Source organism: Artemia franciscana, chromosome 16, assembly GCF_032884065.1.
Source record: "Artemia franciscana chromosome 16, ASM3288406v1, whole genome shotgun sequence".
Lineage (NCBI taxonomy): Eukaryota > Metazoa > Arthropoda > Branchiopoda > Anostraca > Artemiidae > Artemia > Artemia franciscana.
Window position 1 is genome coordinate 6,440,683 of NC_088878.1, and position 18,127 is coordinate 6,458,809.

General features: G+C 35.1%; 1 protein-coding gene across 4 annotated transcripts in view; it reads left to right on the forward strand.

The window, feature by feature from the left end:
* Positions 1-18,127, forward strand: part of LOC136036975 (beta-galactoside alpha-2,6-sialyltransferase 2-like) — a 97,873-nt gene that overhangs the window by 49,063 nt on the left and 30,683 nt on the right. For all 4 annotated transcript variants that reach the window (XM_065719373.1, XM_065719372.1, XM_065719371.1 and 1 more), the window contains exon 3: positions 3,609-3,808. In XM_065719373.1, the coding sequence (XP_065575445.1) occupies positions 3,609-3,808 (200 nt within the window). The remainder of the gene's footprint in view (positions 1-3,608; positions 3,809-18,127) is intronic.

Sequence of the window (18,127 nt, forward strand, 5' to 3'; positions counted from 1 at the left end):
CCTCAGTTTATTCGCCAGATTTCTTTGCTTTGCAAATGAAATAAAAGATTGATCACTTTTAGAATCCAAATATGTTTCATAAAACCGATTTCTTAATTCTATTTGGTCAATTATCTCTTCTGTTACCCATGGTTTATGGGAAACAAGCTTCTTTGATTAAAAAAAAAACTTTTACTGGACGCGTCGACACGTCCTTCAAACAGTTCGTGTTTGAAGGAGGCGACCCGGCTAAACAGTAATCGAAACTCTAAAAAATCGAATTTTTGGTACCAATAATTACATCGAAAGAATCACATTTTAATGCTGATTTTAAATATATAAACTTCATAAAGTTTAGCCTTAGCCATCAAAAGTTACGAGCCTGAGAAAATTTGCCTTATTTTAGAAAATAGGGGAAAAAAACCCTAAAAGTCATAGAATCTTCACAAAAATCACACCGTTAGATTCAGCGTATCAGATAACCCTACTGTAGAAGTTTCAAGCTCCTATCTATAATAATGTGGAATTTTGTATTTTTTGCCAAAAGACGGATCACGGTTGCATGTTTTTTATTTTTTTTTTTCACCGGGATGATCGTATCGACCCAGTTTTCCTAGAATGTTGTGAAAGAGCTCATTCTAACGGAAATTAAAAGATTTTTTAGATACACTCTTTTACCCTGAAAAGTTCTACTTAATACCTTAGTCCGTTCCTTAGATTTCACAGACACGGTCTTTTGGCAACTTGAGCGCATATAGTGTCCTTCAGTTTATTTCTGCATCCCCCTCATTATTCCCTAAGAGTGTCAGCTTAATGCTCATAACCATTCCTGTGATATTTCAGATACGTTCTTTTGTCAAACTGGATGCACATAGTGTATTCTTACTGCGCTCAACAGCCCTCCCCCCTAATACTTAAGGAAATTAAGTATTAGGAACTCCTAGCCAATCCTGAGATATTGCAGATAGGTTCTTTAGTAAAACTCGATCCACATAGTACATTCTTGCTTAGTTCAACACCCCTCCCCCTAATACTTAAGAAAATTTCTAAATACCCTTGGCCGTTTCTGAGACATTTTAGACACGCCCTTTTCCGCATCTTGGCTACATATAGTGTCCAACGTAGTTTTGACTAAGTTCAAAATTCTCGTCCACATTGCCTGAAAGTTTCAACATGATGCTAGGAAATGTCCTTGAGATATTACCGTCTTATATGCTGTATTTTACAAATGATTTGCCTCTATGCCTCTACTATTCTTATCTACCACAAAATGTTACCCCCTCAAAAAACTTCAGGAATAGACATTCAACAAAGAATGAGCACAGAGGGCCCTCGACCCTTTCTATTATTGCAACTTCCTTTGATTTCCACTATTTTTCGTATAAGTATCCCATTTTTCTATTAATTTTTTCATTTAACAATCTTATTTTCAAATTTAGCCCTCAAAAATGAATTCTTGTATATTTTCTTAATATGCATAACAATTACGGCACATATCTATAGTAGCAGTTTTCAGAAAACTTCATGCTACAAGATGTTTTTCGGTAACAAAGATCCCCGGTGCATTATATCCCAATTTAGACTATTGGGATATGATGCACCAGGGATCTTTCCATGCCAACCGAAAAAAAAGTTTTTGGAAGATTTTCAGGTCTCGTATTTTGGGGGGACGCATCGTAACAAAAAAAGGAGATTTTTGGCCCTTTATATCCCTGTTTTGAACCCTGGATCTGTGAGAACTTATTTTTTGCTTGTGCATTTGGCTCTTCAGGGCCAAAGGACTTAAGAACATATGTTTCAAGTCAATGTAAAAGATATTTTGTATTTTCTTGGGGACCCATACTCAGGAATTAAAGTTATTGCCGTACATAAAAGCCCACTTGAACATACAGAATTCCAGTTTTAAGTTTCCAACCGTTCAGAAAAAAATTGTACCTCTTTTCCGACCCTATTTTGGAAAATTTGGACGATCATTTTTGACGATCTTTTGGGGATCTAAACGGGAATATAATTCTGATAATTATTCTTTAACCTAAAAAGATAAAGTAAAAGTAAAAAGATGCATAATGAATATAATCGTGTAGATAATTATAAGCATTTGGCTGTGATAATTAAAAGCGTGGCATACGCTATTTCCGCAAAATGGTGTACGGTGTATGTCACTCTGAGAGATGTAATTAATGGAGATAAGGAGAGAATGTTCTAAACCAGCTTTTTATGCTCTCTTCAGTGGAATAAATCTAATTGAAATATTCCGAGTGAACTCAAAATTAATCCATTTGGGGCGTATGTCTCCTTTTTCTCTGACAAAAAGGAAGACAAATGCCGTTATAGCTCCACAAGATAATCCTCTTCTGTCAAAACTGGCGTATTTCTCTTTTTATATTCGTAACGGTACAATATAGGACAATTCTGTTTGTACCATTCAATATCTTGTGCTGAATTTACCAATAATACATGATATATGTCACACTTATAATTATTAAAGCCGCACTGGCAAATAACTTCTCATGCAAACAGGTAGTTCTGCATCCAGGGGGCCTAGACCACATCTTGAAATCTATACTATTTTTTTTCAGATCCCTTTTTATACCATTTTTTGAATCCCTTCTCCCAGCCCTTGAAACCAATCTTGGCTTGCGTGCTTAAGACAGAGGTAATTGATATTTCAAGTGGTTTGTTGATATTCTAATTCTGCTCAACTATTTACGATACGATGCGTTACTTTATTAATTAACACAATTATGACTCTTTACTTTATGCATCTACTGCACTGATGGAAATATACGTTTTGTTGGCGTGCAGTAGTACTTCTCACTACATAGCCATTAATTTTATGTTTAGCCCTTAATAAGAGGAGCTAAGCTTACATTAGTTCAGTTTTCCCCCATCACGTCTTAATTCATTGCTATGCTGGTATATATTTCCCAGAGCTTCTTTTAGACAGTGATTTAAATGTTCAATATATTCTGTTTGATAATAGCACAGTTTATATCTTCAAAAAAGATAAAAAACATTAGTTTTTTTGTCAACATGTTTCTTCGATTTGACGATACTTTAAAGGAAAGAGGGCAGAATGAACGTTATGGCTCTGATCCTATCTCTTGGGGATCATATCCATATTTATGTTTATTTATCTACGGTAGATGTTTATTTCAGGTACGTTTGATTTGTTTCAGTTTAATTATATTTAAAACTTCTTTAGTTTTTTCCCTACAAAAAAATGAATACTATACTAAATAATAAATTTGCAGAAGGAACATGAACTTAAATTAATATTTTCCGGAATGGTTGAGGCTTGCTCGTTTTAAAACTCACTATCACATTTTTAGACTGGGGAGAATCCGCAAAACTTTTCTACTTAAGAGAAGAATGCATGGAAACCTCAAAAAGTTTAATTAGGACCCTCATTTTTATTTAAAACGAAATTGACTAAAAGCTGATGGTATCTATAGCTAGATATTCTAATATCTAGCTATATACAATTTTGGGGATCTCTACATTTTCCTTCAATAAAAAAGGTATCAAAGCGCACTGGAAATGCCTATGCAGAATCACACGTCTTCTATTAATAAGTTAACCTACGTAGCTACGAATTGATTTTTAATTCGATCTCTCCTCTTTTTTAGACTCACACGACTTCGTGGTGCGATTCAACAATGCCCCGACAGAAAGTTATGAACAGGATGTTGGTACAAAAACATCCTTACGGATTGTCAATTCTCAGGTGGTTGCTCATCCAGTTTATGAGTTTCTCGTTTCATCAATGTTTGAAAATGTATCGTTATTGGTGTGGGACCCATCTAACTATACTGCAGCCCTAGAAACGGTAAGGACCTAAATAAATACTGCGGATATTTATCAAATTTTTTGAGATAACCATTTTGTTTCAACTATTTCAACAATCAGATAACAAAACTTTAGGGTTAATAAACCCCCCCCCCCCTTGAGCCCAGGGAAAGTTCGTAACTTTTGCCTCGAGGGAAATATAAGGTTCTTATGGAAGAGGTAAACTTTTGAGGGAACTCAAATGACCGGAAATTGAAAGTTCAAGTTCCTTTTTTTAGAGTTAAAAGTGATCCGACAAATAATATAATAAAAACGTCATGAAAAACCCCCGGAACCCTGGGCCAAGTGTTGTAAATTATGTCCCCGGGGAATATAAGGTTTTTATGGAAGGAATGGTCGTAAGAACTTAGTAGAGGGCTCATTCTTTAGAAAATCGAAAATTCTAGTTCTCTTTTCAAGAGTCAAAAGGGATCTCTTTTCAATAGTAATTTTGTTAAAATAAGTCAAAAGATCAGATAACTAAACCTTCAGTTTACACAGCCCCAAGAGCTTGGGGTATATGTTGTAGCTTCTGTCCTAAGGGCATATAAGGTCTTTATGCGGGAGTGTTTAGAATAATTTGAAGGTTAGATAAGCCCGACTTCTATTCCCACTAAAAAAAAAATTATATGAAAACCAAAAGTCTTTTTTTTTTTGGTGATTTTTGTTCGTTTTAAGCTTCATTTGCATATTCAATTTAAGTTCCCCTGGCCTTAAGATTTATTTATTCAAAAATTATTAGTACCTATTGTATGCTTGTTTGCTATGATTGTTTATCTATTTTGTATTTGTTTCAGGTTTAATTTATACTTCAAAGGAAAATATTTTTTCCGTTTTAAGCTTGATTCGCATATTCGATTTAAGCTTCACTCGTTTTAAATTTTGTTTATTCATTAATATTAGTACCTGTTGTATTTTTTGTTTGCTATGATTGCTTATTTGATTTCTGTTCGTTCTGGGTTTTATTTATTCTTTAGTAGCAATTTCTGGTTGTTTGAGTTTAAGTTATTACAGGTTTCTATTTCTTCTTATCTTAAGTTTAATATGGCATTTACCTTTCTCTAAAAAACTTCTTTTTTGAGTTTTTTAAAATAAATTTCTGAAAGATAGACATTTTTCTGACTCAATTCTTATAACCAAAAGGTAGAATGTGATACAGTCTCCGAAAAAGAAAACATTGACACAATTTAAAATAGTCTGTCACCAACAGGCATCATCTTTATAGCAGTTTACTTTTATTTTTTTTTTTTACTTGAGACGAGATATTACAAGAAATTTAAATGGCTAGAATAGTGACTATCTTAAGGAGTTGGATGAAACTTGAGAAAAAAAAATTAGGTAATAAATAGGTCTTAATCTTTACAATATTTTCAATTTAGTCAGAGAGTTGAAAATTATTCTTCTTTGAAAAATAGCAAATAAAAGTTAACTAAGATAATTTCAACTAAGATAATTTCTAAGATAATTTCAAACTAAAATAATTTCGTTAAATTGCAGCAAGTTTGGCAAAAACATAAGAAGTCAATTTTTGTGAACGCAGTATTTGTTTCTGTTGCGTCAGTCAAATACACCCTGATATAGTGTATATCTCTCAGTTGCATCTTTGGGGGACCCTCACTTAATCATTTTTGGGGGTAAGCTCCCGGTCCATTTCCTATTTCAGAGGGTTCAAATATCATTATGCTTGTCTTCTTTTGGTTCGTATTAAAGCTTTATCTTTTAAAAAGTGGTATAATAGTACGTGGATAAAATCTAGGATTGAAGTTTCAAAAAGACAAATAAAGCAGCATTTAATGATTTGTGGTTTGTTTAAGTATTACTAGAGCCTATTTATAACTGCTGCACAACAAGGTTCTCGGCCCCCCCCCCTTTTGGGTTTTACAAATTTTTCAATGGAAAAAACCCCATAAAATGCTGCTTATTTATTTCATTTAAAGCGCAATATTTTTTAATTAATTGTCTTAATAGAATAATTTTATTGTACACGTTAAGCACTTCAAAGTAACATATTTAAATAGGACGAATACAAGCTTTAAAAGATTTTTAAAATGAATCTGTTAAACATAAAATACACATATGGAGCTTGGCGAAATTGTTTAATAACCAAAATCACCTTAATCTTTGACTTGAAGGGGGTTCATGCCCTTCTCTTCTGGTTGATTGAGCGGAACTATAAATTTTCAAATACAAATCTCTTATCGAATTTTTTATTTGTGGAATATTAAGAGAAAAGAAATATGTTTGCTCTGGAAAAGCCCTCAAAAGCTGCTTGACATTTGCCCCAAGGCTTAAGTACTTTCGGCTCTTCTTATTGTCACTTAAGTATTTTAATGTGATCATTTGCGAAAAAAAAATCGACAAGTTAAGACTTGAACCCTAAATGTCTACGATCATACCATGTCTTAGATACACGCCATCTACTTGAAATACAAAAGAAACATCTTTTCAGACCTTATCACTCTATGAAACAAATTTCTGTGAACCATTATAAATTTAGTATTTCTAAACCACTAATTTCTAAATGCTAGGAAGAAAATTGAATTCCATGAGGAAATATGAAAAAGCTTCAAGTTGGCGAAATTTGTAATTACTCACCAGCTTTGAGGAAACGCTCACAATTCTAACCCTTAAAATTAACTTAATTAATAGGCTTTAACATAGTTATTTGCTATTACATTCTCCCAGAAATCTGAGAAGCGAAAATTTCAGATATAAATTAACGAATTACTGTCAACTTCAGAGTTGAAGAGTTGCGACAATTTGGTAGGTCCATGTTTATATGTTTGAGACCCGAGCCATATTATGCTAAAGTTCCCAAATAACGCTATTCTAAGCAATATCTATTAATCATTTCCTTCTTGGTGGTATAAACACAATACAGGAGTAAATTAAGGAACGGCATGATCCTGCAATTCCTGAAATTCAGAACTAATAATTCTATCATTAATAGGAGATGAAATCAGAGGTGGGTTTAATTCGCGAAAACGTAGGGGGGGGGAGGGTAAATATGTTTTTCAAAAATTTGGGAGGATATTTTTTTACATCCTTTCTTAAGGATATTTCTGTGTCAATTGACATTTTACCTCCAAATTTCATAGTCAGAAGGTCACGCCTTGTTTAAAGCTAAGTGAGGTTGAGTCAAAAACAAAGGAGATAATATTTTCCCACAATTCTGTGGAAGATAAATTAAAAAAAGAGAAGAAAACAAAAAACAAACAAGCTATTTCTAATGGAATAAAAGTGTGACATTAAAAATTCAGAAATTATTACACGTATAAATATAGCTGTCCCTTCCCCAATCGCTCACTCCTTATGCTCCAGCCTTATTGTGATTTGAAAATACTTTCTATTCCAATCCAATAAACTTCATGGTTGACTAGCTGTTCTTACAGAATTGGGACAAAAATGTTTTTTTCCTTTTTCATTTAAAATTTTAATGTCACTCTTTACTTTCATTTGAAAAAATATTTTATTTATTTTTTTGTCGTTTTTACTTCTGTACCTAGGACTAGGCTACCCTTAATGCCAGGCAGTGCTTCCACTATGTCGGATTTTCCCGACATTGTCTGGTTTTTGGCCTTTTTGTCAGACAAAAAAAAAAAAAAAAAAAAAAAAAAATTCTGTCAGACGTCAAACTTTTCTCGGATTTTGAGTAAAAACCGGATATGTATCGGAATTTTAATTGTTCTAGATTTTCTTTTCTTGCTGGAGAAGGATTTTCAAACTAGCATAATGGGTGGACTGTTCTCTTTGAACGGTTGAATGTCTTGCTCCAGGTCAGACACTTTGGCTGTCTCTTCGGATGTGTGTTGAGCAGCTATTGCATAATTGGGATGAACTTACTTGCGAATTTCAGGGAGTAGCAGCTGCGGATCTAACTCACGTGAATGGCAGGGCATCGCAAGCCGTATAAAATCCACCGCTTCGAATTCAACTGGAGTTCCAACTCTATGTGCTGAAGCTGTTAACGGATTTTAATCTTCTTCTCCGATGTGAAAAACCTTTGTTTAACAAAAAAAACTAGAGGTGGAGATACTTCTAAGAAGTCTAACCATGAATTTCATGAAGACTAGCTACATTAAATTAACCTCACCATTGGAAGTCAACCCTAACAAAGCGAGTGAATACCTGTGACCAGAAGATGCGTACTTGAGGATTGCAGCTCACGAGTCTATTCAAACCTTGCAGTCAAATATGAGTACAAAAGCAGATGAACGTGAAGTGAAAGTCATCTATGAATGTGCTCGTAGGTTATATGTTGAGGCGGTAGAGCATATCAAGCAGCGATTCTCGTTTGAGGACAAACTGTTTACGTTGTATGAGATCCTTCACCCTACAAAAGCTTTGGCCATAGGTGCAATTGGTCTTCTACAAAGATTCTACAGAGGTATAAAGCACCGTCGCGGGATCGAAGAAAGAAAGTGAAGGAATTGGGAAGTTTACTGCTTTTTGATCTTCCAAATGTGACAGATGACTGATATTTTTTGCATCACATGGCTTCTATAGAAACACCAAATGGTACTCAGAGGTTCTCTAACATAATCAGCATTGTCCAATACCTCCTGAACTTGCCATTTTCGAGCGTTGTTGTAGAGTGGTTCTTTTCAACCTTGAAAGATGTTAAAACATATCACAGAAACTCGCTCAAAAGTGTGACCCTTGCCTCAATTATGCAGGCAAAGTTTGGTATGAAAAGAAAAAGACATGTGTCTTTTGATTTAGAGGTCGATCCCCCTCTTAAACTATTAAAACTGTAAAAGCCAACGTGACAGCTCAGGAGTGCGTTCAGTGTAGTTAAAAAACTGCAGCTAAAAAAAAAAAAAAATAATGAAAGTTTGTTTTGTATTTGAGGAAAAAAGGATTTTATATGAATTTTTTTAAATGTAGAGGCGTTAAAGAATAAAAGTGAGTGTGAATAAGGTGTGGATTTTTTTTCCTTTTTAGAATGTTAAAGATTTTCATTCCAAAATATTACCATAGAAGGAGGAGGAGCTGTAAGACAGACAGTGTAAAAGCTCATCTTGCGAAACAAAAAAGATTCCTATACGACAGAATATTTTCAGGTTTTTCAGTTAGAGTCAGAAGTTTGTTTGATTTTAGACCAGTGTTGGGTCAGAAAAAATGTCGGATTTTCTGTGATCATGTGTCGGAATTTTCTGACTTTTTAAACTGACCGATCTGAAATCTGCTAGGAACAAGCGGAATCACTGATTCCAGGTTGGTTTCATGTCCTAAAACACGACTCCTTAAATTGAAAAGTGACTTGAACAGCAATGCACTGCACAACAATACTTCTAAGAAAAAGAGCTCGTTTAGTGTATTTAGTTGTCGAAACAAAAGTATAACTATTCAAGATAAACTATCTTCTAGGCAATAAAAGAGGAGGTTATGCCTCTCAATATTTGTCCCAAAATATACTTACTTTAGACCTTCCATATATGTTCACATTCCTTCCATAATTTTCATCACAGCACCCCCTTCTCCCCTCTTGTTATTGGGAGCCTTATTTCCAGTTTGTTAAATAATGTCAATGTTTGTGTTAATATCAATTAAATCATTAATTAAATTAACAACTTTAAAATCAGCCGTGTCTATAGATTTAGAACCGACATGAATAATATATTTTTTTGTTGAGAATATTATTATCAAAACTTCATTTTTTAAGAGTTTGGGGTTCTATCTACAAAGACTGCTCTTTACATACGTCCTAGTACCACGAGACATTTGATCCAAGACTCTTCAAAATGTGAATGAGAATACTACTCCTTCGCTAAACCTATATTTCTTACATTCAAGTTGAATATTCGTGTAACAATACTTTTAGAGCAATAATCAGCTCACGGAGAGGTAGGAATTTTGACCATTAAAATGCACTTATTGAGACTCAAGCACACTTCCCTTTCCTACACAAAGAACCATCAGCCCCCCTTTATAACGGCTGATGAACAATTATGCACTACAATACTTAATTTTACTAGGTCATAAATGCATTAACTTAGTCAAAAGAAGCTTTAAAATGAATGTCTATATGAACAGTTTATTTCATATGGACTTATTAAGTCTTTAGGAACAAATGCGGTACCACGTGGTGTTACTGCCTCAAAAATCAGACAGCTCAAAATTTCACTCAATGGTTCTTCGATACCCTTTGGCTGTGCCTCAAGATAAGAGAAACACCACTTTTATGCTTTACAATGTTATTTGTTACTTTAAATGAGCACTAGAACTTTTAATTGCCGTTCTAATGAAGCTTTAGGGTGTTTTCTAGGGCCGTTGATTAAATACGATTAGCCCTATAAAAAAAGGTAAATAAAAACACATCCATAAGCTTTCTTCTCCGGAACAAAAAATGCAAAATTCCATGTTTTTATAGAATGGTGCTTGGAAACTTTACAATTTGCCAAGTCCCTTTGTAAATAGAAACATTTATAACTTCTTTATTTGCAATTACTTTACTTCAAATATTTAATATATGTTTCCTAGTGTATGAGAATTCATTCTGTGTTTTTTTCTTGTGATTAACAAATAAAATGATTCTACTCTACGAGTGAATTACATACATACACGCTTTCCTTTGTCAGTTTTAATACAGGAACTGTTGCAAGTAGGTGCAGAAAATATGCTAACCTATTTAAGTTAATTACGAAAGAAGTTATGCTGGAGAAGGGGGCGGCAATCAAAGCAATAACATGAGGCAAATCATATAATTGGAAAAACAGTGATAAAAACTTTGACAGTGTAAAGGAGGGAACTGGACTATGCATGTGTCTACCTTACAAGCATATAAATGCAAAACATATAAACAAGACAATATTTTACGGTTCATTGATGTGCTAACTCGATAGCGGAATTTCATTAGGATCACTTGCCCTCTTTTTTTTTTGCAGGGTCAACTGCCCCCTCCCAGTATGCTAACTCGATCTGTAATTACATTTCGATCTATGCTAATTACATCTGCAATTAAATTACTTTTATTTATATTTTATACTCCTGTGGTACATCTTGCCTCCCCCCAGTACAAAGCCTAAAACTGCTACTGGTGTTTTGTCCTCTTCGTTCAAAAATAGAACGAATTTTCTTAGGCTCGTAACTTTTCGTGAGCTACTTAAAACGAACAGTTCTTACACATTCAGAATCACAATAAAAGGCCAATTTTTTAATATATTACATAGCAAAAAGTTTTTTCAACTGACAGTAAAAAGCAACCTTAAAACTCAAAACGGACAGAAATTATTTCATTAGGGGACTACACCCTCCTTAATTTCTCTTTCTTAAAGCTAAAGTTCTTAAGTACTTCAAAAAAGCCTCTTATTTCAATGAAACGGCCCTTACGTTTAAGAAGCGTTTCTTAGAAAATTGGGGCAAAGCCAAACTTTAACGTCCTATTCCTTGTCACTCCTTGCATACAGTCTGCTACCACGAAGCGTTTGGAAGTGTACCTGAATGTCCTCGGCTTACCTATTTGACGAATTTTCGCAAGCCTATAAATAAAATGCAATTTCTGTAGAGACAAATAGCCCCTCCTCTCAGAATCCTGATTGGCTATTCGCTCTCGAGTTTAAAATTTCAAGCCAATAAAAAGAACGAAAATTCTGTTTACATCTAATTGAATCTCCTCTAAAAATCTGAGCCAGTAAAAAGGCATTTTTTTCAGCCAAAAGACTTATAAAAAAAAAAAAAAAATTTCTGTCTCTCCGTCACATAGTCTTGAAATAAGTCTTTTTAAGCTGTTTCAGCCCATTTTCAGCTTCATCAAAGCAGAGATTTGGCCTAATGAAAAAAGCTTGACCAAACCAGCGCTGAATCAGAGATTACAGAGTTATTTACTTCTAGATTTTGAAAAAATTTACACTACGAAAACTACACTATTTTCCCATCGCAAAAGCAAACAAAAGGTAAAACAATAAGGAATTTTTAAGACAGTGAAACGTGTTCACTTCAAATGAAGATTCCGGCCCTATATCCAAGGGTTGTCCTCATCAAAAAACGTGTAAATAACGAACAATTCTTACACATTCAGAATCACAATAAAAGACCAATTTTTTAATACATTACATAGCAAAAAGTTTTTTCAACTGACAGTAAAAAGCAACCTTAAAACTCAAAACGGACAGAAATTATTTCATATATTAGGGGACTACACCCTCCTTAATTTCTCTTTCTTAAAGCTAAAGTTCTTAAGTACTTCAAAAAATCCTCTTATTTCAATGAAACGACCCTTGCGTTTAAGAAGCGTTTCTTAGAAAATTGGGGCGAAGCCAAACTTTAACGTCCTATTCCTTGTCGCTCCTTGCATACAGTCTGCTACCACGAAGTGTTTGGAAGTGTACCTGAATGTCCTCGGCTTACCTATTTGACGAATTTTCGCAAGCCTATAAATAAAATGCAATTTCTGTAGAGACAAATAGCCCCTCCTCTCAAAAACCTGATTGGCTATTCGCTCTCGAGTTTAAAATTTCAAGCCAACAAAAAGAACGAAAATTCTGTCTCCATCTAATTGAATCTCCTCTAAGAAACTGAGCCAGTAAAAAAGCATTTTTTTCAGCCAAAAGACTTATAAAAAAAAAAAATTCTGTATCTCCGTCACATAGTCTTGAAATAAGTGTTTTTAAGTTGTTTCAGCCCATTTTCAGCTTCATCAAAGCAGAGATTTGGCCTAATGAAAAAAGCTTGACCAAACCAGCGCTGAATCAGAGATTACAGAGTTATTTACTTCTAGATTTCGAAAAAATCTACACTACGAAAACTACACTATTTTCCCATCGCAAAAGCAAACAAAAGGTAAAACAATAAGGAATTTTTAAGACAGTGAAACGTGTTCACTTCTAATGAAGATTCCGGCCCTATATCCAAGGGTTGTCCTCATCAAAAAACGTGTAAATAATAAAAGACTTACTGTAAATTGCGACCTTTCAACTAAAATTAAAAATTAAACCAGTTCCAGAATCCTTAATTCAACAAAGTTAAACCAGGATGGATCAAACGGTTAGTGGTAACAATCTTTAAGTAAGGAGCAATGCGGCTCAAATGAAACCAAAGCTCCAAAAAACAGAATAATATATCAAAGAATTCGGCTTAATATTCTAATCACAAATACACAAGTTTCAATAAGTTTAGCCTGAGAAAATTTGCCTAATTTTAAAAAGGGGAGAAACACCCCATAAAAGTCAAACAATCTTAGTACAAATCACACAATCCGATTCAGTGTCTTAAAGAACCCTACTGTAGAGGTTTCAAGCTCCTCTCATCAAAATATATTATTTTTTTTTTGCCAGAAGAAAGATGACGGATGTGTTTTTAATTTTTTTTCCGGGGTGATCGTATCAACCCAGTGGTCCAAGAATATTGGGAGAAGGCTAACTTAAACGTAATTAAAACTTTTAGCACCCATTTTAAGTGACCAAAAAGATTGGAGGGCAACCAAGACCCCTCCCACAACCCTAATCCCCAAAATATTCCAATAAAGTTTCTTAGGCATTTTGTTCAGTACAGTTGAAAGTTCCGAAAAATATGACTTTGGAGATAATGAGACCCCACAACCACTGGGCAAAGGTCTTTAAGTTATAAAATTTGCCCGGTGTTTACGTATAGTATTGGTTACTGTTATGTATGCATGCAATTTTCAAGTTGGGGGGGAGGTAAATTTTCTTCAGGGGAGATTGTCCATGGGAAAGGGAGTTTCTAGGGGGTAAACTTTTCACGGAAATTTTACCCAATGGAATTTGCTAGAATTCTGTTGAAAAATTCTTTTCCTGCTTTCTCTTTGTCGACTCAATTTTATGCGTGGATTCATTAAAGGTAATTGTCCAGCGTAAGTTTTCACTCGGATTTAATTGCTAAGAAGATATTTCCGTTGGGAGGGGGATTTTTCTGTGGAAGTGAGGCCAGATTTCCTGGTACTATTTAAAGAAAAGGTCAGAAATTACATAAAAAACAAGGTTTTTCAATTGAACGTATGGAGCAACATTAAAAATTAAAACGAACAAAAATTATTACACATATGAGTTGGGTTTCCCCCTCCTCAGCACTTTGTTCTTTACAGTACTAATATACCTGAGAAAAGTGCACCCATAGGCAGAACCTCAATTTGCTGATAAAAAGAAATACAGAATTGGAAATATACTGAATATTTATTACAAAATTTAACCAATGTCAATAAAATTTCTCAGTCTATCCCTCTCTCTGAATTTTTGATTGAAGGATAATTTTGTTCAGTTTTATTTTTTAATAATTGCTAAGATGTTATGAATTGCAAGTCTTTTTCTGGTCTTCAGAAGCCATGGGGGGGGGGGCTCGGCCCCGTTTATCTCAGTTTCTGTTTGTTTTGGGTTGCTTATTGACTCAGTTATTTATTGTAATTTGTGTTCGTTTTGGGTAGTACTTATTTATCGATGGTTACATTTTTGGGACTCTACGATTGAAATTTAATTTTTATCTTAATATAGTTCTCTACTTGTCTTTGGAAAAATTATTTCGTGGAAAAAGTTTTTTAAGGTAATTTCAATTCGCCTTTTTATTGACGTTGTCTTTTTGTTGGAAACAGAATTAAATCTTTTCATTTTTCCTTTAAGAATTCATATTTTAGCCTACTATTTTCACGTTGGAGATAAATTATGACATTTTTTTTTGTAACATACTCCCTTTCGAATACCTGAGTACACATAACTCAGGTATTAGGTATTTTAACAACCTGGATGCACTTACATTATGTTTTGATTTAGCCCAACATCCCCTCTCAAACTCATGAAAGTTCTAAATTAATACCGGGGCCTGATAGGCCTAAATTATATTAGTACTGACAACAACAGCATTACTACTACTATTAAAAAGAGTATGAAAATAGCTTTTTTATGTGCCCAAAATACCCCTCAGTACGCTCTGAAAGTAACCTGTTCTTGATTTACCGTTGATACGGCCATTTAACCGCCTGCATACAAACAACGTGTTTTTGTTTTATATAATATACCCCCCAGTATTATCTGAAAATGTCTCTTTAACAACCTTAGCCTCAATAGTATCATTGATATTAGTAGAAGGAATAGTAGGAGTTGTATGTATATAATGCTTTTTTTTCGGTTCAATATTCCCCTTAATATGCGCTGAAAGTTTCAACTTAATACTCTATAGAGTTCCCGATGTATACCTGTTTTGGCCTTTTAATAGCCTGTACCCACAAAGTTTTTATCGATTTAGTTCACTATTGTTTTCAACATTCCGTGAAAGTTTCACTGTAATATCCTGAGCTTCAGTAGTACTAGTACTAGTCGTCGAGGTGGTAGTTATCGCATTAGCAATCATTATAGTAATAGTTGCGGTGGCTGTAGTAGTAGTGTTAGTAGGTGCAGCGGTATGCAGATTTTGCATTTTGCCTAGTTCAACATCCTTCCTAACAAATCCTGAGAGTTTCATCTTAATACTCTAGACCTTTCCTGGAATACTGGTGATACACCTTTTTAATAACATGCTTGCACAGCGTATTTTTTTTTATTTAGTTCAACATACCCCTGAACATTCCATGAAAATTCAACTTTCTACCCTCCGCCTCAGTAGTAGTAGTCGTAGTTATAATAGTAATACTAACAGAACTTGCAGCAGTGGCAATAGTTGCAGTATGCACAGAGTGTCCCCTGTCAGTCGTAACAGTAGCAACATCCACATAGAGCCTTTTGATTAGTTCAACATCATCCTGAACACACCCTTGGTCAATTCATTTACCCCGTCGTAATTCCCTTAAAGTTCCAACTTGATACCCTTGGTAATTCTTGACTTTCCCTCTTTTGACAACCAGTATTAACATAACATGATTTTATTTAGCTCAACTTTACCCTCAAGATTCTCTGACCTTTGGGTGTTGGGGATGTGAGCCCCACACAGCCCGCAGAGCAAGGGCTTTAAATTATGCTATTTGCCCATTGCTTATAAACAGTACTCTTCATTCAGAAATGGGCATAATTGACCTTAATTGTCCAAAGATAAAAAAAAACCTCTCTCCCAATGATAAACACAATACATAAACAATGGGCAAATTCTGTAGTTTACAGCCTTACTTTGAGGGCTGTGGAGTTGAAATCCCCAGCATCCACAAAAATATATCGAAATTTTTTATTGGATGGATGGGTTTGGAGAAGCTGATATTGGGAGAGGCTGCTTGTCATCCAATCCTCTTTTGACTCTTAAGAAGGGCAGTAAAAGTTTTCATTTCCAATCGTATTAGCTCATTTAAAAGTTTCTTTGATAGCGCTGTGCTGCCTGTGATTTGCTTATGCACCCTTTTGATAACCTTAATGAACAATGTGTTTTCGTTTAATTTGCAGGTTGGTGCGCTGGATTCGGGATCCCTTGTCTGAGAGGAGGCGGGCTCGAATCCCAGTGTACCCAATTCTTCGGTTTGGGACGGGGGTCAGTGGCGTGACTCTGTAAGCTTAGCCAGAGTCGACCCAGCTCTAAATAGGTACCTGGAGAAATCTGGGGAAGGTAAACAGGAAGGGTGTGCGAAAGCACAGGATGGCTGGCCTCCAACCCCCCATTGCACTTCCTGGCTGAAGGGCCAAGAAACGGAGATCAGCACCGCCGGTACGGACTGTAAAGTCTAATGCCGTATCCTTTACCTTTTTTTACCTTTTCGTTTAATTTACCCCCCCCCCGAAACGTTCCTCAAGAGTTGCATCTTAATACCCCTAGCCTCATTAGTTGCAGCAATTGTAGTAATCAATAGTACACACAAAATATATTTTGGTTATTTTAAAATCGGCCACAAAATAACGTGAAAGTTCCAAATTAATAATGTAAGCCGTTTTCGAAAGATTCCGTCGCACCGCTTTGACACCGTTGCACCGCATGTATATATAATAGTCTATTTTCATTAGTTCAACAACCACGAAAAAATTCCTTAAAACCCTCACCTTAATACTCTAAGCTTCAGTAGTAGCGAAAGCTGAAGCAGTAGCAATTGCATTAGCAGCAGTTTGTAAAAAAAAACCTTTGGTTTTTTCACCTTTGGTTTTTCAAAAAAACCTTTGGTTTTTTTGGTTTTTTGTTTTTTTTGTTTTTTTTCACCCCTCATCATACACAATGATAGCTTCAACTTAGTTTCATAAAACACTCAATAAGGCATTGCTGTTGCGTCCTCTTGACAGCCTTTAAGCGCAGCAGCAGTAGTAGTACAAGAAATAGTAGTAGCAGTAGTAGTAGTAGCAGTAGAATTAGTCGTTGCCTTAGCTTTAGCAATAGAAGAAGTATTAATAATAGTAGCAATAGTAATAGCAGTAGTAGCAGTCGTAGTAGTAAAAGTGGTAATAGTAGGATGTAACTATTGCCTCTTGGTTTGTCCGACATCCCCCACAGCAAGCCCTGTAAGTTTCAACTTCATATACCTGGTCGCTCCTAAGATTTTGCTGATATGTCTATTTGAGAACTTGCACGCATACGGTATGTTGGGATTCAGTTCAACTCCCCCCTAAATATTCCTTAGACATTTCAATTTCATACACCTAGCAATAGTTGTAATAGTAGTCATGGTAGTAGTGGTAGGAGAATCAGTGGTGCGAGTTGTAGGTGCGAGTGGTGCGAGTTGAATTGGTATTATCAGTAATAGTGCTAACACTAGTAGCAGCAGTAGCATTAATAATTTGCCTTTTGGTCAATCATCTTTCGTTTCCGACTTAACACCTTAGTCCATCCTTGAGAAACACTCTATCGACAATTTGCTTGCACATGCTGTGCTTTGATGTTGTTCAAATTTTCCCCTTCAAACCCTTAGACTTCATAGCACTAGTATCACAGTAGTAGTGGTATTAGTAAGAGTAGCAGTAGTATCATTGTGTTACTGGTTGTAGCAATAGTAGCAAAAGCACTAGCGGCGGCAGTATGCACATTTTGCCTTTTGGCAAGTTTTACATCCACTGATATTACCCTGGAAGTTTCAGCTTGATACGGTAAGCCGTTCCAAAGATATTGCTGATGCGCCCTTCAGACAATCTGTATGCGCTTAGCATATATTTATTTAGTTCAACTTCCCTCAACATTTCTTGGCACTACTCGCTGCAGAAGCAGAAGTTATAGGGATAGTAGTGTTAGTAGTAGCAGTAGAGGTAGTAGTTGTAGTAGTAGTAGTAGCAGCAGCAGTAGTAGTAGGAGAAGTAGTTGCAGTAGCGCGCAAAAATTGCCTGTTTGGTCCATTGACCACCCTCTTATCATTTTCTTTAAGTTCCAAATTGATACAATCAGCCATTCATGAGTTACGCCCTTTTGAAAACCCGTAAACTTAAAATATGTTTTGATTTCTTTAAACACTACCCTCAATATTCTCTGAATGGTTCAA